General features: G+C 41.3%; 1 protein-coding gene across 2 annotated transcripts in view; it reads left to right on the forward strand.

Annotated features, from left to right (window-relative positions):
* Positions 1-24,834, forward strand: part of KCNS3 (potassium voltage-gated channel modifier subfamily S member 3) — a 43,806-nt gene extending 18,972 nt beyond the window's left edge. The window contains exons 3-5 of one of the 2 annotated variants that reach the window (XM_073001904.2): positions 752-927; positions 3,202-4,728; positions 24,133-24,834. In XM_073001904.2, coding sequence (XP_072858005.2) covers positions 3,258-4,728; positions 24,133-24,170 — 1,509 coding nt within the window. In that variant the 5' untranslated portion in view covers positions 752-927; positions 3,202-3,257 and the 3' untranslated portion in view covers positions 24,171-24,834. Of the gene's footprint in view, positions 1-751; positions 928-1,249; positions 4,729-24,132 lie in introns of those variants that run through there. The other variant, XM_078388494.1, reaches the window with a different exon arrangement.
* The last annotated feature ends 1,570 nt before the right edge of the window (positions 24,835-26,404 follow it).

Raw genomic sequence — 26,404 nt, forward strand, 5'->3', positions numbered from 1 at the left:
TATTTTAATTTTATTTCATTTTCTAGCATAATCCACTGTGATTTTCATCACTCTGCTTAAAACTGACTATCCAATATGTAATTAAAGAGTTTCAGAAAACGTTATGGATGGGTCGCTGTCTAAGGACACAAATCTATTTCAGGATGGAATGACGAATTTCAGAAGTACAACAATCTGAAGATCACATTTGCAGTATAAATAAGTGGCAAGAGTTTTGTGGTGGTTTTTTTTTTTTTTTTTTTTTTTTTTTGTAATGTCCAATTTGGAAAATTGTGGTTACTACAAACCAGAAAATGGTCAGAATCTAGCTGAAGAATTGTACTGGTGTAAATCCATCAGCATAAATTTCAGTAGCAAATTGTTATTAGTTAAGTGTCAGTACAGGCATTGGTTTATGAGTGCCAGGTCACATCATTGTTGTGCGAAACTAGATGACTACACTGACTTCTTAATTTTAAGAATTTACACCCATGGACTTATGCTGGCAGGTATAAGTAACAGGATTATGGACCGTGTTTCCAAACCATGCTTTGAAGTTGGTTCATCAGTTGGAGACACTTCTTGGTCCTTGCAAGTTGAATATCATTATAAAAAAAATGAAAGAACACCCTTTGTTTATAATTGTTAGACTCCACTCTGAAGATACCTGCAGTCTCCTTTCTTGGTGCAAGTCTCCTTTTCTATCAACCCCACCTTTCCCCAAAGATGTGTAGTAGACAATAACATTTCGATTGTCCATTTGTGCCTACAGGTGTCCTCTCATTTTGCCGAACCTGAACATTTCTGGCAGTTGCCACTATCCAGAAAAACACGTTTTGAGTCCAGTTTTGTGTGCTGTATCAATATGCTTGTAGACACACTTTGCCAGAATAGGAGATGCTTCTGGAACGGGTATACGCCTTGAGAAGAAGGTTTCAATCACTTCTGGTGAGTAGGAAAAGAATGAATGAGTGTAAGTATCCCATTTGTCAACTGCTCATCTCCTAAGGAAGGTTAGAAATGAAAATGAAGAGAATGGCAATCAACCATTTGCTTCCGCCTCTAAATTAAAGCTTTCCAAATAGGGGCTCTTTGTTCTGCTAGTCAGCATGTGCACACCTTGTCCCAACTTGCCTTCCTTAACAGAGTTTTGTGTTGTGCTAGGGAGACCTGCAGTTCTGAGCGATAACAGCATTTGCATCGCTCCTCAAACTCTGCGAAGGAGGTGGAGCAATTTATTTAATTCAGTTTTTACCCCACCCATCTAGCGACCAGGCCATTGCTCTGGGTGGCTTACAATGGGAATATCATCCGCAAAGCTAAGACTCAATAATAACGACAAATAAGACATTAAGCAAACAATTGCACAATAAAAGCCTTGTCTAAAAATACAACCTCTGTTTAGTGGTTTTCCGAAGAGTAATATATTGTTGTGAAGATTTTTTTAGAAGTGTAAAATGAAACTCCCACATGTAACAATCAGGTAAATGTTGCAAATAATTTTAGAAAAAGGGGACATGAAAACCCTGCCCTTTCAAATAGTGAAGTCTCCTGTGTTCAATTAATTTCTCTTGTAATCTTTCCAGTTTGTTCCAGATGGGAACTGGAGCCTAGTACATTATTTTATATGGATAAATGTATCATCAGGAACTTCTAGAATCTGTAAAATTCTTTGTTGTCTTCCATTGACTTCCACAGTGTGACAAGTAAATGTATGTGCAGGGTGGCAGGGGCGGAATCAGACACGCAATCATCAAGAACAACTGAGGATGCAGTGGAAGAACTAGTTTCGTCATTGTAGGGGTGGAGGGAATCCACATGGCATGTGGACACGCACTTGTTTGAGTTTATCACTTTAATCGATAAACCAGAAGAAGAGGAGGAATAGAAGCTAGAAACAATTCTCCAAGGATATGTTCAAGATGGTACAGTGTTGTGATGATCAGGCAGGTGTTTCAGTTCAACAATTCAGTCAGCTTTTTGTTTTGTTTTTTTCCTCACCACACTTTGTAATTGTGTGGTTAACAAAGGGTCCAGACCTGGCTACTTGGAACCTGCTGGACGAAAGGAGCCGGGAGAGTCAACCAGCATTCACTTGAAAGGCTATCCATCAAATAAGCAGGAATTCTTCCTGCGAGAGTCCAGCCAGCAACGTTGTAAATAGATTGCAAGAACAGAAGCAAACTGAAAGGCAGTTTTTACAGGGACAGCGGTGTTATTCTGTTATAGCCAAGAAAACCCAAAGACTTGCTTGTGTTTACTACCACTCAGAGTGGAATTTTTTGCTCCTTTTTAGTACTTGGATATTAAAAATGCTCGGCTTTAATACTGCTTTTTAATGAGGCAAGCTGCCTCTTTGTACTCATTATTCTTAGCTTTAAATATTGTAAGCCACCTTGGGTCCTTTTTTTAAAGGAGAAAGGTGGGGTAAAAATATTATCGCTAACTAACTAACTAACTAACTAACTAACTAACTAACTAACTAACTAACTAACTAAATAAATAAATAAATAAATAAATAAATAAATAAATAAATAAATAAATAAATAGCTTGTGCTGCAGTGAAACAAAAGTGTTAAGTTGAAAGTTAAGTCATGTAGTGCCAAGGGCAATTCCCTGGTAGCAAGTACTGGAAAATTCTCATTTCACACCTTGGAAAGACTGTGGTCGAAAGGTGGATTATCAAGTGGCCAAGCCCCTTTCTGAAGAAACTGGGCAGGCATCCCACCCCTCCACCCTCCAATAAGGGGGCTTGAAAACTTGGTAATCCTTTTCACAGAATCATCACATTTCTCAGAAGGAAATATGTAAATAAGGGTACAGATGTGTTTGAGTCTTAAATAATTCTCCTCTTCCTAGTGAGAATCATTAAAAGAAGCATGTGAGGGGTGTTTTAATTATCTGGAGGATGAACATCAATTTAAATACAGTACAGCTACAGGGCAATTTAATGAATTAACTGTCGTTTTCCCGCCTTCAGATGGGTGCGAAGAGGGGGAGAGGGAATGTAAACCAGACTTGATTTTGTTCAAGCTTGCTAAGTCTGATTTAATAAACCATTGAAATAATTTAATTTTGCCTCACTGAAAAGGTTTAGCGTGGCATCCAACATTTTTCTTTCTTATTTTTAATACAACTTCTCACAGCAAGCAGAGAAGGAAAGTAATTACAGGAAAAACAAAAGCGGATTAAATGACCTAGTTATTTCCCATTGCTTTTCAGATCCAACGTAATATTATGTGCCTCGGAAACAGGACCCAAACCTTGCAGTTTCCAAAATGGTGTATGGTGAATTCTTCCACAGACCTGGACAAGATGAGGAGCTTGTCAACCTGAACGTAGGCGGCTTTAAGCAGTCCATTGGCCAAAGCACATTGCTCAGATTTCCTCATACGAGACTCGGGAAGTTGCTCACATGCCATTCAGAAGAGGCCATCTTGGAACTGTGCGATGACTACAGCGTTGCAGAGAAGGAATACTACTTTGACAGGAATCCTTCCTTGTTCAGATATGTGCTGAATTTTTACTACACGGGTAAACTCCATGTTATGGAAGAGCTCTGTGTCTTCTCCTTCTGTCAGGAAATAGAATACTGGGGGATCAACGAACTCTTCATTGACTCTTGCTGCAGCAACTGGTACCAGGAAAGAAAAGAAGAAGGTCCCGAGAAAGACTGGGACCACAAAAGCACTGCTGGAAGTCTAGACTCTTCTGATGAAGAGTCTTCCATGTTTGAGAAAGAGCTTGAGAAGTTTGACAAACAGTGGTTTGGGGACTTGCGCAAGAAAATATGGATCAGAATGGAGAACCCTGCCTCCTGTTTGTCAGCCAAACTGATCGCTGTTTCTTCCTTGAGTGTGGTCCTTGCGTCGATCGTTACCATGTGTATCCACAGCATGCCTGAATTCCAGAAACTAGATATCAACGAAAGAGAGATTGAAAACCCTGTTTTGGAGGTCGTGGAGATCATATGCATCGTCTGGTTCACCTCCGAGCTTATGATCAGGTTGGCTGCTTCTCCAAGTCAAAAAAAGTTCTGGAAGAACCCGTTGAACATTATTGACTTTGTCTCCATCATTCCATTCTATGCTACTTTGGCGGTGGATACAAAGGAAGAAGAAAGTGAAGACATTGAGAACATGGGGAAAGTGGTTCAGATCCTACGCTTAATGAGGATATTCCGTATACTGAAGTTGGCGAGGCATTCTGTTGGATTGCGGTCTTTGGGTGCAACTTTAAGGCACAGCTACCATGAGGTTGGACTACTGCTTTTGTTCTTGGCTGTTGGGATTTCTATTTTTTCTGTTCTCGTCTACTCAGTGGAAAAAGATGATGACACATCAGAGCTGCAAAGCATCCCAGTCTGCTGGTGGTGGGCCACAATTAGCATGACTACCGTTGGCTATGGAGACACCTTCCCTGTTACCCTGGCGGGAAAGCTTATAGGCACAACTTGCATTATCTGTGGAATATTAGTGGTGGCTCTTCCCATAACCATCATCTTCAACAAGTTTTCAAAATATTATCAGAAGCAGAAGGATATTGATACAGACCAGTGCAATAATGACCCCAAGCAGAAGACAAATGAGCTCCCTTATTTTAACATTAGGGATATTTATGCAAAAAAGATGCACTCCTTTATTTCTAGCCTTTCTTCAGTAGGAATTGTAGCCAACGATCAAGAGTCAACAGATGCCTCCAGTATCCAAGAGCTTGACGACGTTTATAATGCAACATCTTTCCAGAATGGTACAGGAAAATGAATTGAATCTCTTTCTTTACTGTTTCCTTCTAATCTTAGCACAGCTTTTATAAAGAGCACTTAATTCTCAGGGTATTTAACAATCTGCCATATTAGGGCATTTTTGCTCTGGTGATGTAGCACATTCTTTAATGTTTAGATAAGGCTTAAGAATAGATAAGCTGTGTATAGTGGTTTAGTTTTTACATGACTTAAGGAAATGGTATTGAGTGTTTGTTCCAGCATCCAGGTCTGATAATCTTTTCAAGAATGTGTGGCTGGGATTGATTGCTTGGAAATAAGGAATTACTAGCACATAGGAAATGTGCCTTGGTGTAAATATTCCTGAGAATGAATGCAAAGGCATATGAAGTGAAATTGTGTTTGCTAAGAAGCCAAATACTCCTAAACTGGGGGGGGGGGGGACTGTTAGCATTTGAGATCAATATTCCATGCTGGGACTAGAGATAGGCTCAGTTGCGTAGCCATAGGAAGACTTTTCTTTGTTGTAAGAGATATCTCAGGCATTAAACAAAAGCAGCAAAAGGCATCTTTCTTGTGCTTCCTGTATGACATGCAAACTGTAGATCAAGGGTAGGCAACTTTGTGCAAGGTATTTTGGACTATAACTCCCATGATCCCTCACCATTCATCATGCAGACTGCAAGTTATACTCCAAATCACTGAGAGAGGACCAGGTTACCTACACCTGGCACAGACTCTCAGGTGTTTTGCAAATATCTATGCATGAAGCTTGGATACCTGACCATTGGGAATAAGTGTATAATTGTTCCATGTGCCAGGTGTATGCCATCTCTGAATAATTCCTTTGTTGGAACACACCTCCCAGAATCTCCCAATCAGCACATCTGGCAGCTAAGTCAGCTGGGGAATCGGGGAGTTGTGATCCAAAAAAGTAACTTTTCCAAACTTTGATTGTGTTACCTTTGTTTCTTCTTTTTTCTAGTGTCTGAAAGTGACCTGAGCTATAGTTTGATATGGTGAATGTGGTGGGAGGGGAAGGCAAGCTATTATGTACCCTTATTATTCCTTCTAACGCAATGACTTAAATATTATCATTTTAATATAGTAGAATTGAAAGGAATCAAAAAAGCCATAGACCCTGGACTGTGATATAAAATTTACCTGCCAGCCCATACAAATCCAGATCACAATGTCTATTCACATTAGTAAAAGAAGTTGTAACGCAAAACCATGCCAGCAGAACAAATGGCTCCAGGTTAATTTAGCAAACAAATGGTATCAGTATTTGAAGCCTTGGACGTCTGCTTCTGTCTTGTAAAATATTTATATGATCCTGGGACTTCTTGAGTGAATCTAGCTTTGCACCTAATTTAAGCATCATCATTGTTGAACTTAATTTCTGGTTTAGAAGAGCACAGAGATTCCTAATCCTCTTGAGCCATGGACTATGTTGGGCAGACAAGATGACAGGGATTGCCCCTGCTTTTGGGCTCAGGTTTCTAGCCTTAGTGTACTTCCTTTATTTTGGCGATTCTGTCAGGATATGTGATAGCACAAATGAGGAATTAGTTCCACACACTACTCATCCTGTTGAAAAGCCTACTCTATAAATGGAATTGGGATGCTATCCTGTTTGTCCGTGATATAGTATAAGCAGAAATTTTAACAGTCCAACTTGGGCCAGACAGAAAAGTGGGTAGGATTTCCTGCAGTCCCTTGAAGGATGTTCAATTACCATATGTAATGGAACATTTTATAACTACAGCAGGAACTTTTCTGAGCGGTAGAACCTACTGCTGAGGAGATTTGCTGGTGTGCACAAAACTTGGGCACACCAAAAATGGCAGTGGAGTTACTTGGCTGAAACCCAACAGCTTAACCAAAGACCCTCCTTTGGCAGCTGTTCTGGATCTCATTCCCATGGAGTGGAACCCTATTGGTATAATTTGTCATGGCTAATTGCTGACAGGAGGTCCTGGTGTTCTCTGGTCCATGGGGGTCACATGACTTAATGACTAAACAACAACAAAAATTGCTGAGCTGTCAGGGTGCATCTCAGTTATAACATTGGGCATGTGATCAGACATATGCCCAAGGCATGCCCTGGTACCTTGTCAATTAGCTGTGGCAAATTATGCAGACCTTATGCAAACACTAGTAGGATGCTACATACTGTCTTTAAAGCAGACACCAAAATGCTAAAAAAGCACAGAACTGCTAAATTAAAATGCTGAGCTCAGTGTAATGATACAGAAATCATTGCAGAGTACTGACACACCATTCCAAAGCTATGCATTGCCATTTGGTGTTGCTAGCTGAGCCTTTGAAACAGGATGTAGGGATTCAGAAACCATCAGTCACTGTGAAGTGGACAGATATTCCATGGTTTTAGCCATGTGCAGAAGGTAAAATGCTCAATATGTCTTTATTTTCCAAGAACAGTTGCAGTGTTCTGATGCTGTCAGTAAGCTTTTCTGCTATAGAGTTTGAAAAGACATAAAAGGAACAGAAAACAGTCTAAAAATGTAGGCACTAGTGAGGGTGAACCACATGCATAAATATATTCATATTTACATGTAGTTGTGAACACTGGATTCAAGTCAAAGGAAAATATTGCAAAAGCCAAATGGCTATAGCCCTGTTTAGCCATTTGGCCTGAAAACATGGAGGAGGTACTGATCTGGGAATGCATGTAAGCCCCAGCACCCTACCTGGAAGTCACCTGAACTTCCAGGTAGGGTGGTATAGAGGTCTGCAGAGGAGTCTCTGTTTGTGTTTCCGGTTCTAGGTGAGTGGGTTACAGATCATATGGTCTCATGTCTTTGCTTACGCTTTTAGTCTTCCATGCTGTCAGGCATAATCTTTCAATAGGGCTTTACTATTTCCCCAAACTGTACAGATATCTCACAGTAGAGATTTTGAAGGATGTAGTCATTGAATTATTTCATTAATGATTAGCATAATAGTGCCCCCCCTTTTCAAACCAAAGGTGTGCCAGTTGTACCATACTTTATTTTTTGGAGAGCAAAATAGGTTTTTAAAAATGTGACATGCCGAAAGGCTTTTTTAATGCACCCCCAGAAGAACTGCATTTCTTCACAAACAAATGTATGCACTTACCTCCTAAGTTGCTTTGCTCACAAGCCACTCCTGTGCCCTAGATAGCTATGTAGCTTAAAGCCCGAAAACTGGACCCCGGTTATTATATATTATAATATATATAATAATCTTAATGATAATCTTAGAACTGCAGAGCAGGAAGGGACTCTATGGACCATCAAGTCCAGCCCCTGTCAAGGAGGCACAGTGGGGGAATCGAACTCAAAACCTCTTGGTCCACAGCTAGAGACATAAACCACTGAGGTGTTGAGCCAGTCAGCAGTTAGTGCATTAGCTCTCAGAGCCAGCTGGTGGAGTGGTTAGTGACATGGCGTGGTCAGAGTTTAGAGGGGTGACTCTTTACTCCATATAGATAGGGGGCTGTTGCTAAAAAAAAAAGGTTGAATAATGTGAGGGCTAGCACACAGCCCTGTTTTATACCCCTGTTCATTATAATTTGCTCAGATAAATGTCTATTGGAGGAGAGTTTGACCTGACAAGTTGTATTGGGATATTTATTTCTAATAAGATAGAATAATCTTTTTATCTATGCCTAAATTGTTCAATTTATCCCATAACATTGCTGTGTCTGCTGAATCAGATGCATCCTTTAGGTCCAGAAAGGTTTAGTTAATTTTCTGTTGTGAGTCTTCCCTTGCTGCCCTTTAGTTAGACCACCGGGAGCTCATTTTCAGCATTAACTCTGAGCACGTAACCTAGAAGTGGAACAACATAACTCTAATATTCTAATTGAGTTTGATCCTTTCATTTATAGAAATATTCAGACTGTAACCTGTTCACCTCAACGAGGATCCTATTTTCTCAACCCTACACTCAAGTGATATAAATCCCATGTCGCTGTGCTGGCCCTGTTTTGTGGGGCGTGTTTTGTGTTGATGTCAAGGAGGTGGTGTCCGAAGACAGAGCTGCACATGCTTCGTGATCTGCTTTGTAGCCTCTGAAGGCAGCTTGCTGCCCTCAGGTGTGCACTGTTGCAAAGGTTGAACCCAGGTTCATTTGGCAGCACCTGTATGGGGAAGGGATGGATGAGCCACCTTTTCATTTGCCTCAGGTAGCAAACATGTCTTTAGCTAGCCCTGATGGTAGTTGCTTCTTACTGTGGTTTCATGAGGAAGCATAGCTTTGGTATCTGAAGAACTACCGGTTCAGAGCTTATAACGCATGTGGAATGCTTGGAATGTCTTTCAGAGGCAAGGACCGGACTCTTCCCAGGCCTAGAGAAGGAGCTGACAGTTTCTGTTGGCTAGGGCTGCAGAGGCTCAGGTGAGGTCCAGGCCATGTGCTGTACCTCGTGTTCCTCATGTGCCTTCCAAAGAGTTCTTCCTGCTGTTCTGAAGTAAAAGGGTGGTTTTTCCATTTTGCTGTTTCCATTCGGACTTCACCCTCCATTTTTCCTCATAAGAATCTTCCACAGGAGCTGTGACATGCAACCTCTTGCTGAAAAGTAGTGCTTGTGTCTCACTTCTCAGATTGCAATCCAGATACTTTTTAAAGCAGTGTTTTCATCCAGAGCACTTGATGCATTGTTATCTATACCTCAGTGTGCTTTGCTGTGCTTTGAGGGAGTGTCCTGAGATAGATGCTTGTAAGAAACAAAGGCATGGAGGAATTACAATCCCCCCCACTTACCTTGCAGTCCCTTCTTCTCCTCCAGAGTTACATAGGTTCCTTTGCTGTGAAGCTGTAGGGATGACTGCAATTTTGGATGACATTTTTAGCATGTATTTCCCCTTATGGTGATAGTTTATAGGCAAGAAGTGGAAATGCCTGCTTCAGGCATTTTTCCTTCTCAGAAATGTCCCAGATCCCTTCATCAGCTAAAAGTAGCTCATGCAATCAACACACTGTGAGAAACAAGACTTACTTAAGTGCTGAAAGACATGCATGTCCTAACACCAACTTTTCTCGCCTCTTGTACCTTGCAAAATAGCTTATTTTGTGTTGTGGTTGGTTACTAGAAGGTAAACACAGGCTTAATTTGCAAAATCTGATTGTTCAGGCACACATTTTTTGGGGGGGGGAAGAATTCATGAGAAGAAGCTTTGATGGAAATTTTTGGGAGTTCATGGTAGGTCATGTTAGGATTCTGTCTTCATAGTTAAGCTCTGGATCTGTTCTGCAAGTTAAAGAGCATGAATGACCAGTGTAGCTTGGTTGGGGAAAAATCCATATGGTCAAGCCTGTTGTGGGAGAAATAGTACAAAATAGACTTGTAAAAATTATTTGTGGTTTGATATTTCAGCAGGAAAGTTGGCCTAGGTTATCTCTGAGATGCTGGCAGCACTATGATTCTGTGAATTTTTGCACCACATCCACCCAATTCCAAGGTATAACAATACAGTGGTCCCTCGCTTGATGAGGATAATCCGTTCCAGCGAAATCGCTGTAGAGCGAAATCCTCGTCAAGCGAAATAAAAAAGCCCATTGAAACGCATTGAAAACCGTTCAGTGCGTTCGAATGGGCGAAATACCCGCTCGTCCAGTGAAGATCCTCCATAGGGCGGCCATTTTTAGGTGCCTGTGCAGTGAAAAATGCCTCCTAAAAACAGCAGGGAACCATTTTTGAGCAGCCAGTGGCCCTTTTGAAAACCCAACGATCAGCTGTTTTGATTGTTGTAATGCAAAGAATCGGTTCCCGAAGCAGGGAACCGATTGTCGGGAAGCGAAAAAAGCCCATTAAATCATCGTTTTGCGATCGCAGTTGCGATCGTAAAAACATTGTGAAGCAGATTTGTCATCAAGCGGGGTAATCGTTAAGCGGGGCACCACTGTACATGAATAGTGGGACTGAGGCAAAGTGGGAAGGTATTGCTACATCTCTTCATAGGCACTGTCTTGGCTAAAAGCTGCTAAAATAAAGGTCTTCCTGTGTGCATCTCATTTCTGGAAATAATGGAGCAGGCATGTGTGCATAAACACATTACGGAAGTGGTGAATCACTATTTATTTAAGTAGAGTATGTTTACTCCTGGGCATTGAGATGGTAGCATACAGGAATCCCTAGCTAGTTAACAACAGGCTCTTAATTCATTCAGCTAGTATGTAGGCCTGAGAATACCAAATCCCTTTTGATCTTTTTTCCCTTTTGTTTAAATGGCTTAATGAGATTTGGTCACAAAAGCTTCAGCTTCCCTATGTGTAGTAGCTGATGGTTTGGCCATTTCCACTAACCATCCACCAATATTTCCTCTTAAGTGGTGCAGCACTGCATCAGTGCCACATGCCCACAGCCAGTGTTGCTGCCCATTTGGTTCCAGTTGCAGTTGGAACCTCAGACACGTGGGGCGGGGGGGGGGCCCATCCAGCAGTGTCAGAAAATTAGAGGGAACATTGCCATCCGCACATCCACTATTCCACCCCTTCCCCAAGGTTAGAAAGTGACAGAAATCTGTTCAAGTCTGGAGGAAGTTCTTTAAACACTCTAAGATTAATTTATAGGTCTTACAAACTCATTATAACTGTTCCATGCACTGAAGGAATCTTTCCCTCTTTCTCCTTGTCTTTATTTTTTAAACCAGTAAATAACCACATCCTGCAATTAGTGTTGTATACTGTTGGCAGTGACACAGCTCAAAGACTTTGTTGTGGATGATGCTAAAGTATCCGGTGCATATACTTCCTAGGTTTTCCATATTTGTTCTGGCACAAGACAATGAGAGTCATTAAAAAGTCAGCATTTTTCCGTGCAATGGCCTCCTTTCCTAATACTGTACATACTTTATACTCCTAAGCATAGAAGGGACTCTGTTTTTGTCTGCAGAAAGATAGGAAAGCATCTGAATAGAGAAGGGCTTCAAAGTTGCCTCAGTTCTGGATAGAGCATAACCTTAATTTTATTACTAACCAGTGAATGATCTTACAATTTGACTTGGGAGCAAGTTTGTAAGGACTTCACTCTTTCTCCTACTTGTACCCTGTCCCGGTTCCTTTATATCAGAGCATGGTGGATAAAAACAAATGTTTTTTTTAAAATCACAGTTTAAATTTTAAAATTGACTTTTTTTGATTTAAATCATCAAAAAATCCATTTTCCTTTTGTTCACTGATTTCACCAACCCTGTTGCTTCTTCTTCTTCTTCTTCTTCTTCTTCTTCTTCTTCTTCTTCTTCTTCTTCTTCTTCTTCTTCTTCTTCTTCTTCTTCTTCTTCTTCTTCTTCTTCTTCTTCTTCTTCTTCAGAAAAACCAGGCACTTAAAAAACTAAAGTTGACTCCTGACCCCCAACCAGCCAAGTGCAGCTGTTCAGTAGTGATTTTGGCTGGTTTTGACCTCCATAGATTTGACTTAGTTCTTTTGTTGTGGTCTTACCTAAGAACCGGCTTTTATCATTTCAGTTCTCCTTGGTCTAATCTTGGCAGTGCAACCTTACACATCTCAACACATAATCCCAATGAATTTAATGCACTAGTTTATTGTGTAGAATTAATCTTTCATGTTCTGTCATCTTTTGGAGTTGTTGCAACCCCCTCTCCGCCTTCCAACATAGTTATCAGCCATGCTGCAAGGGGATAAGCAGCTCTTGCCAACATATCCAGAGCATACCAGATTGTGGAAGAGTAGTCCAGGATAGCAGGCTAAAGCTACATGCCTGTATCCACTTATGGGAAAATAACCCCTACCAAAGTCAGTGGCATTTACATAAAATTGCATAATTAGTGACGGAAGTTACAGTACACCTCCTTTAGAATGGCAAATATATACCAATGTCATATAATGAATCAAGTGACAGACTAGGACTCTGTAGACCAGGGTTCAAATCCCTGCTCAGCCATGGAGACTGATTGGGGGAATGGAACTGGTAAAAACACTCCTTAAATATTTCAGTTACCTTGAAAGCCCTCTTAAGGCCACTATAAGTTGGTTCTGACTTGATGGCACATAACAGCAACAACAGCAGCAATAGTATAGCTTCTGCAGCTGACTCCATAGCTCAGAGTGGGCTACTCTGAACCTCATCACCTGCCTGTTTTATCTTTGCATCATCTCTCCAAGGCAGCATAGGCAAGAGAGTGATTGATCGCAACATAACCACTGAATGTCACAGTTAAGCAGACAGTTGAATCCAGTGCTCCTGTAACCACGCTATAGCGCCCTGAAATGAACCCATGAACATCTTTGTTAAAGACAAAATATCTATCAAGGACTTAACCAATGTATTGGACTTTTGCTGAATTGCCATTTGAGGTGCCATTCGCTTTAGGTATGAAAGACTGAAATATGAGAATAGATGAATTTGAGAGACTGGATAGCATCCATGAAAGAAGGTTTTCATCATCTTATACCTTTGATAAGCGATTGCTGTGAGAGTTCATATACATAGGTAAAAGCTATTTATCACTTACACTTATGATAAATCATATATTGACTAGAGCTGCTTTCAGAGCATAATGTATTAGTAAGAATACCTGGGATGGGTGAATTTTTGGCAGGAGTTGATGCCTTATCTGAAATCATTTCTGCTCTGCTGGATTTCTTTTTAAAGCATGATAACCTTTGTAATGTGAATCAAATTTCACTTTGAGAGTGAAATTCAGGAAAGCAGGATTTTATTCCTTGGTGTAAAGTTAGAGAGTCTAGTCATTATAAGTGGAATGAAAAGTCATTTCTGAACCAGGTATAACTGGGGCTGCATTTATGGTATTTTGTCCTTAGAATAAATAAAAAGAGAAAGACAAGCAAGAAAAGCTGGCTTCTTGACATCAATAAATTATAAAAAATAAGCAAAGGTGTGTATATTGCAGAGCTGGCATAATTCTGATACTGCTATGGGACCCATAGCAACATCCTAGCACTGCTCAATTAAAGATCGCTTCACTTCAGCCTGTCATCCATTGTTTTTTTTTTATCAACCTTTGTCCTGAAGTGGCTTTGAAGTGAGATTTTATGAATTTTTGCTGAGATTCTCAGTTAGAAAAGGCTGGTTCAAGACTGGCTTTACAGGATGATTTGCTGTGCAGAGTTCGTGGGAAGAAGCATAAAGGAAAGAGGACTTCCCTTTAACTGCAAGAGAACTTCTCCTAAGCTGAGTCCTCAGGGGAATCTCCCAGTATGGCCAAGAGAGACCTCTGCCTGAAAACCTAGAAAGCCACTACTAGTCAGCGTTTGACAATACCGCACCAGATGGACCCACAGTCGTGAGTCAGTGTAAGGCAGTTTCCTGTGCTATTACAGTGCTGGGGGAAAATAATCAGTGTCAAATAATTGTAAGGTTTAGGATTCATTGATAGGGTCTCAGACAAATAAGCCCGAGCAAAATGTGCCAAATACAAATACGATCAGATCTTGGAAAAATTATTTTCTGGAGGACTATAACTTTGAGAATCCGCAGATAGCGTGGGCACTAGTTTCACTGGGGATTCTGGGATTTGTAGCTTCTTCAATACTCTGTGAGATTTTTTTAAAATATTCCACCTTTCAGTTGAGTAATCCTCAAGGAAGCTTACAACTGATTGCAGTAATGGCCATGCACACACATGCACACACCCCACAACTATACAACCTGCCAGCCCTTGGCCTTCTAGCAATGGGGCCAGAGTAGGCTTCACTTCGGAAGTGGGAACTACGTATTCCTTCTGTCCGGGAGAGAGGAAGTGAGAGCCATGCAGAGGCTTCTTTCTAAATAAGCTAAGTTAGAGCTTTCTCAGACGGAGCATTTGTTCTACTTTAATGTAATGGGTCCCATACTTACATTATCAGCATTTTGCCCGCAATGCACACGATCTAAGACTTGTCTTGAATCTTCCAGCGACTCTTCCCAGGGCCTCCCATGATGTCTGTCCTCCAAGGATTGGTTTTACTCTTGCACTGTGCCAGGGAGTGAAATTTAGTGCTAAGGCATTTTTCCTTGAAATTCTTGTCGGCAAGTAGAGCTTCCCAGCCAGAAGCTTTTAAACAGAAGTCAGAATTAGTAAAAAAAAAAAAAAAACACACACACACACACACACAAGTGTTAAAACTCAGAAACAGCTCCATCAGAGAGGCCCCTTCAGGGAAGCAATACTTATTTAAATTTTCCCGGTAAGAGTTCTTAGAGATCTTTTAAAGAGAAGTGTCTTTTTGAAAGAGAAATGAAGTGAGTTTGTTTGGATGCAAATTAAATTGCATGTTCTTCTGGCACCAAACAGCAATGAATAAATAAATGAATAAAGGTGGGTGGGTGGGTGTTTAATAAATGCTTCATGTGGAAGAGCTCTTAAGTTGCCAGGAAGCACAAGGTCAGTAGCTGTTCCCTTGCAGTTCTGGCATTTGTCTTTGTCTTTTCTCTTTATCTTCCTGATGAACAACTAATATAATGTAATGTTGTCTGAGATGTCTCTATATGCACTGTTTTTGATAGCTCTCGTAATGTTACTGAGTTTCCCTAAGAAATGTTGGCATCCGAGTTGATCTTGGCTAATGGGACACGTGCCAAAACACATTTGGGATTTGCTGCATTGCAGAAAGATGTAGTGAGTGCCAAGCACCCCTGGGAGGAAACGGGAGAGCAAGCTAGATGCCTCCAGCAGGATGCCCAATAGCTTAGGTTTGGGGGGTAGGAGAGGAAATCCCCTTTTTGTGTAAATCTGTGGCTGAAGCACCAAAGGAGTTTTCCAATTAATTTTAATTTTAGACATTTTTTATTTTGTTTGTTAGGGAAACAGGGACACTTCTTCCCCTCAGGCTATCATTATCCGGCCTCTCTCTGCTGGGACAGAGGTGGGTGTACGTGTGGGTGTGGGTATGTAAATACCCATTTTGCCCCTGGCTTAGCTTACCATTGGTTGATGTCTTCTTCAACTCCACAAACCACAATGAACTCCAACTGCCCCGACATAAGAGCAGAACACCAATGAGGCTATGGTGTGTGTGTGTGTGTTTTAACCTATCCTTTCATTGGTCAGTTGTGAAATAGTATTTAGTTGGCTTAAGTTCTTTTCCCTAATTGTTTTGGATAAGTTAGGATATGAAGGTGGGATGTACTTATTTCAAAAGAGTTGTTGAGTGGCTTTGTAAATAAAGAAATCAAAGGTGAATTCAGAGAGAAGGGTAGGTTGTTGGCTGCTGGTAGAGATTGTGTCCCTGCCAACGGAAACCACTGGAAATTAGAAATGGTCCAAAGTACAGAGATACGATCTCATTATTTCAGGTTTTTAAAATAGGGCCTTAGGTTCCCCTTTCCCTGTGAAATGGATTAGGTCTGTACAAGTCCTTTCATAACAAGTAGAGCATGCATTAAAATTTTTTTCCAATCCCGGGCTTGAAAAGTGGCCCCAAGACTGTGTATGCATCACTTGGGGAGGGGGGGGGGGATGAAATAAAATTGAAGAACTGCACCTCTAGAAGTATCCAGTGGACATCCAGAAATCCAAAAGTTTTACAGCTATGGAAAACTGTACGCACAAAGACTTAAACAGTATATTAGAACCAAACTTGCCCAAGGCCATACAGGCTGGCTCTACTCACAGGAGGCACAGTGAGGAATGGAACTCACAGCCTCGGGCTCTGCAGCCAGATACCTAAACTGCTGAGCTATCCAGCCAGCTACATTTTTAAAAGCACTTCCATTTTCAGGGCTAGTTCTTTTACACCCCCCTTAATTATTTTAACACTCCATACACACAAAATTTCACATCCTGACATAGTCACGTATGTATTGTGACTATGGTAACAGACTCTTGATGGGACGTTTGCAGCAGCATACATTCCCACAACTCATTCTTCCTTGCCATGTGGATACTGGACTTAGTTCAGGATGCATAGAAAGGATGGGCCTCTGGGATTATTTTATTCCTGTGGCTTGTCTGTAGATGCTGAAACTGTTGATGCAATTGCATTTTTTGCATTAGTCAGCTCTGATGGGGTCATTCTGGAACCTATTCGCATTTTAAATCATGCCAAAATGGCCATTAGTATATATATTTTTCCTTCACCAGTTTTGGAAACATAGCTAGCTTTTGCCTGTTGCAACTTGTTACAGCTTTCAAACCTCCAAGTTATATTATTTAAATGCTTGTGTGCAGCTGATCATCAAAGAAAAGGCTGTATTGGTTCCAGTTTATTCAGCTCTTTTTAAAAGGAAACTCCTCCCCTCCATAAGCACATAGAAGTACAGTATGAGTATCTTTTATACATAAATGACACTTAAATCTAATCAGGACAGATATCTGTATATACATTTTGTTCCAATTTCCCCACTTGACAGGTGTGAGACATTTATGGAGTAATGCACTGTTCTGGATTTGTTTACCTTTGGAAGGAGACTTCTAGAACCTTGTCATTCTGTAATATAGTAGTTCATTTCATAAATATGGGGGACACCATTTAAACACTCCTAACAGATAGCCACAGCCACTGTCCCATATTGAGAAACACCTCCTTCAAATGCTTACAGACTCAGAAGCTCAGCTCTTTGTAACCCGGATGAAGAAGGATGATGAAGACGTTCCAGACTAGCAGTTTAAAATGATTTATTTCCCCCAGTTTTTTATATAAGGACGATGCCAGGGGGAGAGAGAGTGAATGATATATCTCACTTCCAGAGAGAAAAGTTTGATGTGGCGTTCCTTCTTGCTTTCACTTACAGCAGTGGTTCCCAATCTTGGCTAATACATGTGTTCTTGGACTATAGTTCCCAGAAGCCTTCCCTATCAGCTGTGCTGGTTGGGGTTTCTGGGAGTTGCAGTCCAAGAACATCTGAGTTGTCCATGGTTGGGAACCACTGGCTTGCTGTATTTTGTAGAAGGCATATATAAGGCACAGCTTATCAACTGGTGTCAAAAGAGCAGAAAACAAGCGGAGAGCGTCAAGTTCTTTTCTCTTTTCTTCTTTTGGTCCTCATAACTCTCTAAATCTTGCACTTCTCCAAAATTCCATGAATACAACTACAGTATTATTATTTGTGTGAAATGTGGGGTATTTTGTCCCCTCAGAAGGGATTACTATGGTCCAGTTTTGCCAAGAAATTGGGAGAGGGGGAGGAAACCAGGTATAAAGTTTAAATTTTAAAAGGGCTGTCATTAAATGTGACATGAAGGAAAACAAAACAAAAACTCATGGAAATCTCTTGAAACCAAACCAAACTTCAGTGTGCTTTTTCCCGGTTACAAAATAACTCAGGTTTAGCTTAAATTGAATCCTGAATTGTTCATTGTTCCTTTCAAGTTGATAAAAAGTGCTAACGATTGTTAATGTATGGATTTAATTTTAAATAAATGCCTTAAAATGAATTAAAATCAATGATGCAGAGAAACATATTAGCCATGATAACCTCTATATAAGCGTTTTTCTCATTTTTCTTCCACAACTTGTGGAAATGACAACTGTGCCTCTCTAGGTTTGAATAGATAACAGAAAGCTACTATTGAAGCACATTGCTCAGCAAGACCAGACGCACCCAGCAGTTATTAAGCAGTGATTTTTCAAACAACAAAAGAGCTAAAGGAGAGGTTACACTGTTTGTGCCAATAGAAATTTTTGTTTTCTTAATGTGCATAACATCCATGGCGAAGAAGGCTGGCAAATGGGATTTTAATGGAAGTTTTATGCCTTGGAAGGGGACTTCCATTGGCTCCTATTAAAAGACACTGAGTCCCCTAAACAAAGAGATTTGGTGTCTCCCAAAACAGATTCTAGTTGATAAAACGGTTTCATAGTGATGGATGTTTCCTAGCAGGGATGGCTGAAGTTCCTAGCAGGAGGAGTTACCCCACCATTTCAGGGTAAGACAGTTTCCACCTGCCTCATTCTTAAATCACATGTAAATCCTGGGTTTGTTAGGCATGATCTGTATGGCAACCTACCTCATAATAGAATATATTGTATACTCATGCTGGAAGTGAGAAGATGAAGAGACTGGTAGACTCACAAAGGGTCTGATTATAGAAGGTTTCAAAATGACTTATCCATGTTGCAAAATGAAAGACTATACGAAATTTTCATTCCGATGCAGGCTTACTGTAATGTACATTTGTAAATGGCTGCCCATATCTGCTTATAGTTTCATTATATCTATTGTAAACTGCCCAGAGTGGTCCTGGCTGCCAGATGGGCATTATATAAATCAAATTAATTATTATTATTATTATTATTATTATTATTATTATTATTATTATTATTATGTTTTCAAAGAGGGTATGTACACAGTGGGAGGAATACAAGGGAACCTAACAATAAAACAGGTAACTTGATTGTATAAAGCTTCCCATTTGTATGCACAAAAGCGTGCTTTTGGTCTCCTTGGAAGATGGCACTCATTTATAGTCATTGTTGGTGGATCTTATTTTCTATCTCACAATTGACTGTTTTCCAGCTCCTTTTAAATTACTGAGCCACAGAAAACAAAGAGACGGACGAGGTGGGCATGTGTCACAGAGGAGGGCACGTCCAAAGATTTGAACTTCCCTATTTAATTTTAAATGTTGTTTTAAAACATTTTATAGTAGATTAGGGTACTGTGGCTTTTGTTAACTATAAGTTTAACTGGAAAGTGGGGCAAAGTTAAAAACTGAAAAGGTCTCCTTCTGTTCTCTAAAGGCCAGTTTGTTTAATGTAAGAGAGCTATAGGGGTGTGTGAATGGGGGTGTGGGGGTGTTGTTCTCCATGCTCCCTGGAAGGACACATTCTTGGGTACTTCTTTTTCCACAAACTTTTTTTAGTTTTTTTTTGGGGGGGGTAGGAGTGAGTGGGGGCCTAAGGATACACATGCTACTCTCCTCCCCCTGTATCAGAGGATGAAAACAAAATCTTTGGAAGTAGAGAAATCCAAGCTGACTGGATAGCCTCAATGTTTTAGGGATTTGGCTGTGGAGCCAGAGGTTGGGAGTTCAATTCCCCCACTGGGCCTTCTGAAAATAGAACCAACCTGCTTGGCCTTGGGCAAGTGGCACAGTCTCAAGGTGCCCCAGGAGAAAGGAATGGGAAACCACTTCTGAATACACTCTACCCCCAAAACGTATGCAACATTAAATTGCATAGTATGACCAGATGATGCCAATTCAGTGGGTAGAGCCAGTCAGAGACTGGAGGACTCATCAGACTATATGGGAGTAATCAGCTTGCTAGTTCTAACTGCAGTTGGATCAATGAGACTTCATGCTGATTTATCAAAATTCAATAAATCAGTGTCTATTCTGATTGAGATTAACAGTAGGATTCAGACCTATGTCTTTTACTATTTTTTTATTATAACAATGATTTTTTTTAGGATGCAATAAATACATTACCTGATGAAGACAGGACACTTACTTTAATCCTATAGTTTTCTAACAACATGCTCAAAGTGCAGTATCATTCATTAATTCAGCAGTTGTGGGATTAAGCACTCTAGCATCCTAATGATTTCAGTTTGAGACCTTTAACCACAGGGTGAATGCTCCCGCTGAAATCGGTGGAGTTGAAAAGAATTATCATTTGCTAGATTTTATCTGGTGCAAAGCACAATGAACTAAAGATGGCTTTGCTTCAAGATGAAAAGTTGTTTATCACTCTGAAGTTCTTTGCACAATATGACCCAGACAGGGCTGTACATTAGGGATGGGTCAGATGACTCACATTTTGCCATCTCATTCCCCCTGAGATTGGGGTTGGGACAATAGTTTCCATTGCTTGTCCTCAGAAAGCAGCTGAATTCACCTGAAACTTGATGACGGAGGAGAGGCTGTCTGAGGATGGCCCTTGCCAGTTTTGAGGTAGAAAAGCTCTTTCCCCTTCTGCCTCAGAACAGGCAATAACCACCCTCTTTTAGATTATTTCTTTTAATTTTAATATTGTTATTCTTATTTATAACTTTTATTCGGATATGTTGCTTACTGCCCTGACCACTTTGTATATAGATTTAATCTGTCTTCAAGCAGTTAGACTATTGTTCTGCCTTGTCTTTCTTTAGTCTTTGCTAGGGTTAATATTTGCAACCCAGTTTCTTCTTCAGGTACAGTACATTTCCAGAGATGGTTTGTTGTGCTAAGCCAGGGAGAAATGTGCAGCAATGCTATATCACAGTACTATAAAAGTGTTTGTAGCTCCTGTTCAAAATGTGATTCCTCAGCTCATTTTAAGCAAAAGAGCTCATAAAATCCACTCCACGAACGCACAGTCCAAAATGCCCCTGGAGTGCATCTTATGTGGGAGACAGAAGGACCGGTTGGGAGGGACCGTAGCTGGCTGCTGTGGAGACAGGGAAAAAGGCAGGAGAGGAAATACGGTTTCTTCTATTTTACAGACTTTTTCAGAAAAAAAAATTCTTAAGACAGCCTGCGCCCCCCCAAAAGTTTTGAAACTGAAGGGCTAATATTACCTCTAAATGGTTAACTTGTTTTTGCTGGTGTTGTTCTCCTGGCTTATTAGTAAAATAGACTCCATTCCATTTTTCGCAGAAATCCACAAGTGCCCTGTTTTTCATGCAGAACCCATGTTCATATGGTTTGTTCATCTGAGTCACCAGGAAATATTTTCTTGACACCTTGTAGAGTCAATATGTGTGCTTAAAGTGTAAAAGCTGCATGAAGAACTGTCTGCTAAAATGAAATTGCCAGAAATTTTAGCAATTTTCCAAAGAGGGGTTAAATACCAAATGAAATCAGGAATTACCAGCTCATAATGCCCAACTATGCCTCAATTTGCCACCATTTTCTGACTTTTATCAAAAAAATAAGTGTCACTTCTGCACTATTATCTTGTACTGAGTTGACCTGAGCCACACTTTCAACTCTCTCGTGGAGTCAGCGAGGCTAGGAAATGTGAGATGCCCTTGTTTAGAGTGTGGAGCTCTTAATATCATGGCCGTGGGTTCAGTTCCCATGTAGAACAAGTAGTTTATTTTAAACCTTTGTCTTTCTCATTCGCTCCCCTGTGCACTATTTCAGATTACTGTCTCTCTTCCTCCCTCCCTGTTTGCTCCAAGAAAATGCCAGAAAACTGTAGCTGGCTGTTAATTAAATATTTGTAACAGGGACTGATCATTTCAGTTGCATAGATCCTTTCTATCTGTTCCTATGAATAGACAAATCTAGGATTTGGGCCCACCATTGTGTTGCTGATTGCCGTTCAAAGCCAAGGTAATGGTCTACCTGGAAGTAATCACAGCCTAGTACAGCGATGGTGAACCTATGGCACGTATGCCACAGTTGGAACGCAGAGCCCTTTCTGCCGGCACACAAGCCATAAGTCGCCAGATCGCTACTCCCCCCCCTCCCGCAGCCAAACCTGAGCAGGCAGCTGCAACCGCAGTGCTGGCGGCTGGAGAGGCAGCGGGTCAGGATCCAGAGCAGCTTGTGCTGGCAGTGGATCCAGAATGGGGTCTCGAGGCACCTCCGTGCCCGGGATTCTCCCTTCCATCACCACTTCCGGTTCCGCCGCCGCCACTTCCAGTTCTGCTGCCCCCTGTTTTGGTTTTTTCCCAGTTTGGGCACGCGAGCTCAAAAAGGTTTGCCACCACTGGCCTAGTACCTCACACCATGCCCATGTTGCTCATATAATGCCTCTGTTAAGAATGGGTTTCTTAACACCTTTCATTTCCTGGTATACTGGAGCTTGAGTGAATGAAGAATGTCTATAACACAATATGTTAAACGGAAAGGATTTTTTTTTGTTAATTTTATAAACACAATGAGTGTGACCCAAATGTCTGTGGATGGACCACCTTTATGCAGAATATTACAACAATTTTTGGGGCTGGATTTGATGATCCATAGGGTCCCTTCCATCTCTGCAGTTCTAAGGTGGTTGTGGTTGGTGGTTGTCGGTGGTAGCAGCGCACCAGGCAAATTAGGAGAAGACATGTCCTACAGACCTACTTTCTTCAACCTGTTGGTCATGTTGGTTTACCGTTCTCCTGGCTCTGTGGGGTGTTTTCTAAAAGATGAGCTTTTATAATCAGATAACAAAAACAATAGCATCAATTCAAACTCAGTCCAAAGGGGATTCTGTAAGAAAACAGAACATGTGTCCATGAGGTCCATGCACAAACAAGATAATCAGAGCAGGAGTCCTCCCACAGAGAATAAAATGGGCAAAAACCTTTCTAAATCTAAATGGAGTCAGGATCAGAATCTCAAGATAGATTTCTCTTTCAAATTCCTCTCCTTCTACGAGGATCCTAGGACTCAAGGAAAGTAGTTCTGGAGACAGCGTCTTTTAGGTCTTGAAATAACATAGAAGGACAAGCACAAATACCAGCTGTCACTTCGAGGATTTGCCCTTCCGTTGCCCCTCCTGCACTAACATTTCATTCCCTCACTCAAAATGATCAGGGCCTAATCCCTCCTCTGAAGCAACAGAAAACCCCTTCCTTGTCCATCTCTTTCTCAACTGAAACATCATCATCATCATAACCTATTCTGAAGGATTTTCCCACCCACTGGGCTGGACTAAATAGCCCACAGGGGTGACTAAATAGCCCACAGGCAGAGAACAATCGGAGTTGTAGTTCAACACACACACACACACACACACACACACACACACACACACACACACACACACACACACACACACACACACACACACACACACACACACACACACACACACACACACACACACACACACCCTCGGATGACATCAGGTTGGGCAACACTGCTCAAAAGCATGAGTGTTTTTTTGTCAATCAGTAGAAAGTAACAACGTGAGGTGAATAACAGTGATATAAACAGACCAGTTGTTTCCCTCAGGGGCCTGCCCCTGTGCCCTGCCCATGCCTGTGGAGACTCGTGTGTCCTCTTTGTGAACTGGATTGTGTGTCACCCCGTGTTAACCTTTGTCACAGGAAAGCTGTTACAGTGGCCGTGCATACAAATGTTTGTAATGCTCAGGCGCACAAGTCACCTAAATGCTAAAACATGCAATCAAGATGGAACCACAGAAAGCGTGGCCCTGATATTTGCTGACTGTTTTTTTCCATGGTTGTGTTTTGACTCTGTCATGGTTGGGAGCAGGGAGCAGGGTGGGGTGAGGAGTGAAAGAATGCTGCATCCCAGAGACATCATCCCATCCTTCCCCAACAAGTGTTATAGCCTGTGAACGTTTTGAATTCACCATTATGATTTGTACATGTATAACCTCCATAGCACAGGCATTGAAAAAATCAAGAGGGAGGCAGAAGATGGGATATGGTTGATCTTTATGGATATCCTTGCTCTTATCATAGACACCGTCAGTGCTAACTTATCTGTTTGGATCTGATGGTGCTTTTTTTTTTTAAACGGCATTTCAGTCCATCATTTCTTAACACCCTGTGGAACCATGAGAAATCTGAATTGCATTTTGTTGTTGTTGCGGCGGGGGGAAGTCCTCTCCACCTTTGTGTAAAAGAAATATGTTTGTCTCCCTCATATAGAACGTGCATCTTTAGTCTCTTCGAAGACCCACCTGTGACTGGACCTGTTCTCTGCTGGTTCCCTGTGGCATTAAGCACAGCTAAATGAATCCATACACACTGAAGAGATGCTTCGGCAACCCAACTAAATCAGAAATGGTTAAAGGAGCTCTCTCTCTCTCTCTGTCCCACACACAGCGCTAGGGGAGATAACCAGAAGCAGTAAGTGGCGAAACCGTCAGGCAGCCCTGACCAATTTTGCTAATGCTTTTTGTGCATTCGCTGCTACGGCTTTGCGCCCAGTTTTCCCCATTCCACCCAGAATAAGCCATACATACCATTGATAGCCTTGTTTTATAATTTTGGGCTAGCAAGAGAGTTTACATAAAAACCACCTCCTCCATAATGTCTTAATTTTCATGTGCTTCCCCCACCCCCTCCCGTTAATTAACAAAGCATCTGCACTTTGGGTTCTTGCCTAACTCTGTCAAATGCTTCCAGTCACCGAATTGCCACCATTTATGTGTGCTGCGGAATGACGACGACGATAACAGTGTATTTGTGACCTAAAATTAATGCCGCTTTGCTGCTCCTTTGCTTGTTATTGTTCAAATGTTCCGTGAAAAAGGAAGCGTCCGCTGACCAACTGTGCAAATAATCTCGGCTAACGACTCCACAAAAAGGCAGGCTACCTCAGTACCAATAAAATTTTGACATTGCAAATGTTCTTTGTGGGTGTGCTTTTTTTTTTAAAATCAAACTTCTTATCCTGTACTGAAAATTAAAGACACATTTTTTTTTTACTTTGGAAAAGAAAAAGAACAACTGTCATCTAACAGTGTGGCTCTTGACTCTGAAGGAGACTTCCCTTGGTTCCTCAGCAGCCAGTCCCAATGGAGAACCTGACCATTCTCTCTCATGTTGCCAAAGATCAGAGCTTGTCAACCTTGCTGGATCCAAGAGCCAGTTTTCTGGAGGCTGTACAAAATATCAGGAATGCAAACAATGAAACCATAAGCAGCCCACTTCTAGTTATGAAAAATTGATAACTAGGTAAAATTGGTAACAAATAGGGCTGTCACCTGTTACCTGTTTTAAAAATGAATCACCACTCCTGGAGGTTTCCGGAAGTTGCAATATCACATGTGTTTGCTAGAAAGGGAGGAGGGGTCAATGCAGGGCTGGGAGGAAGGCCAACAAAGAGCCTTGAAAGCCCACATGTGTAGCCTGTGTGGACTTTGTTCATTCCTGCCTTTGATATACTGTAATGTGGACACATACAGGTGTTTCATCAAAACCAGAATAGTGGTCAGTCTGATCCAGTATGATATTGTTGGACCAGCAGCAGGAACAAGGGTGGGGGGGAATTTAGGGTAGAAACATGAGCCACATTGTGGTTGTTTCATGTGATCTCTGCAAAAACAAAAAGAAGACCGACAAGACCCTTTCCTCCTTGAAAGATTAACAGACCTATTTTTACCATTTAAAATTGTACCTGTAGAACACCTGGTTTCTGTGGTTGCGCATACACTATCAAACATTGATGTGCTTACGAAGAGTAGGTTTATAAGTTATTGCAGTCAGTGATGCAACAACAATAAAAATGTTCATAGCTCTTATGAAGAACTGCATTGCTCAGGCCCACCCTCCGTCCCGACTGTTATTTGGTTATAGAGCATATTCGTCCCCCTAAACTTCACAACCCTTGTCCTCCCCAAGGCCATAACGAGGGCGAGGCAACTTGGATTTTGCTCAAGGTGCCAAATTTAGAGAACAGGGAAGCTGGTCAGTGTACAAGGTTCCATGGAGGCTACAGAGAGCAGGTATGTCCAGGGCTCAGCGGACTTGGGCATGACATGAATTACAAAATTGATTTGGGGATCCATGATGCACTGCTTGGCCGCATTGCCAAAACTCCTAGTTACAGCTTGGGGTCTGTCTCTTGTCATTTCATCTCATCCAGCCACAGACCAAGCAAAAGACACACGATAGGGCAGAGTCACACGAGCATAAGCTAGCCATGTGATTTCTCCTCTGATCGGGCTGCAAGAGGACACAATTCCCTCCCTCCGCCCTCACATTTCCCTCTATCTTGACATAAGACCAAGATGACCCCAATGACAAATCAGATGTTCCTTGACAACACCCTATAACAATTAAATGATTTATGGGTTGGAGGATTGGTCTAAATAATCCTATTTGGCATAAAATCTATGAATAAAAAGTATTTTTCTTTCCTCTTATATTCTGGCAGTGCATATTTTTCCGGCTACCTTTGGTATGGGCTAGCCAG

The sequence above is a fragment of the Pogona vitticeps genome, chromosome 1 (genome assembly GCF_051106095.1).
Source record: "Pogona vitticeps strain Pit_001003342236 chromosome 1, PviZW2.1, whole genome shotgun sequence".
Lineage (NCBI taxonomy): Eukaryota > Metazoa > Chordata > Lepidosauria > Squamata > Agamidae > Pogona > Pogona vitticeps.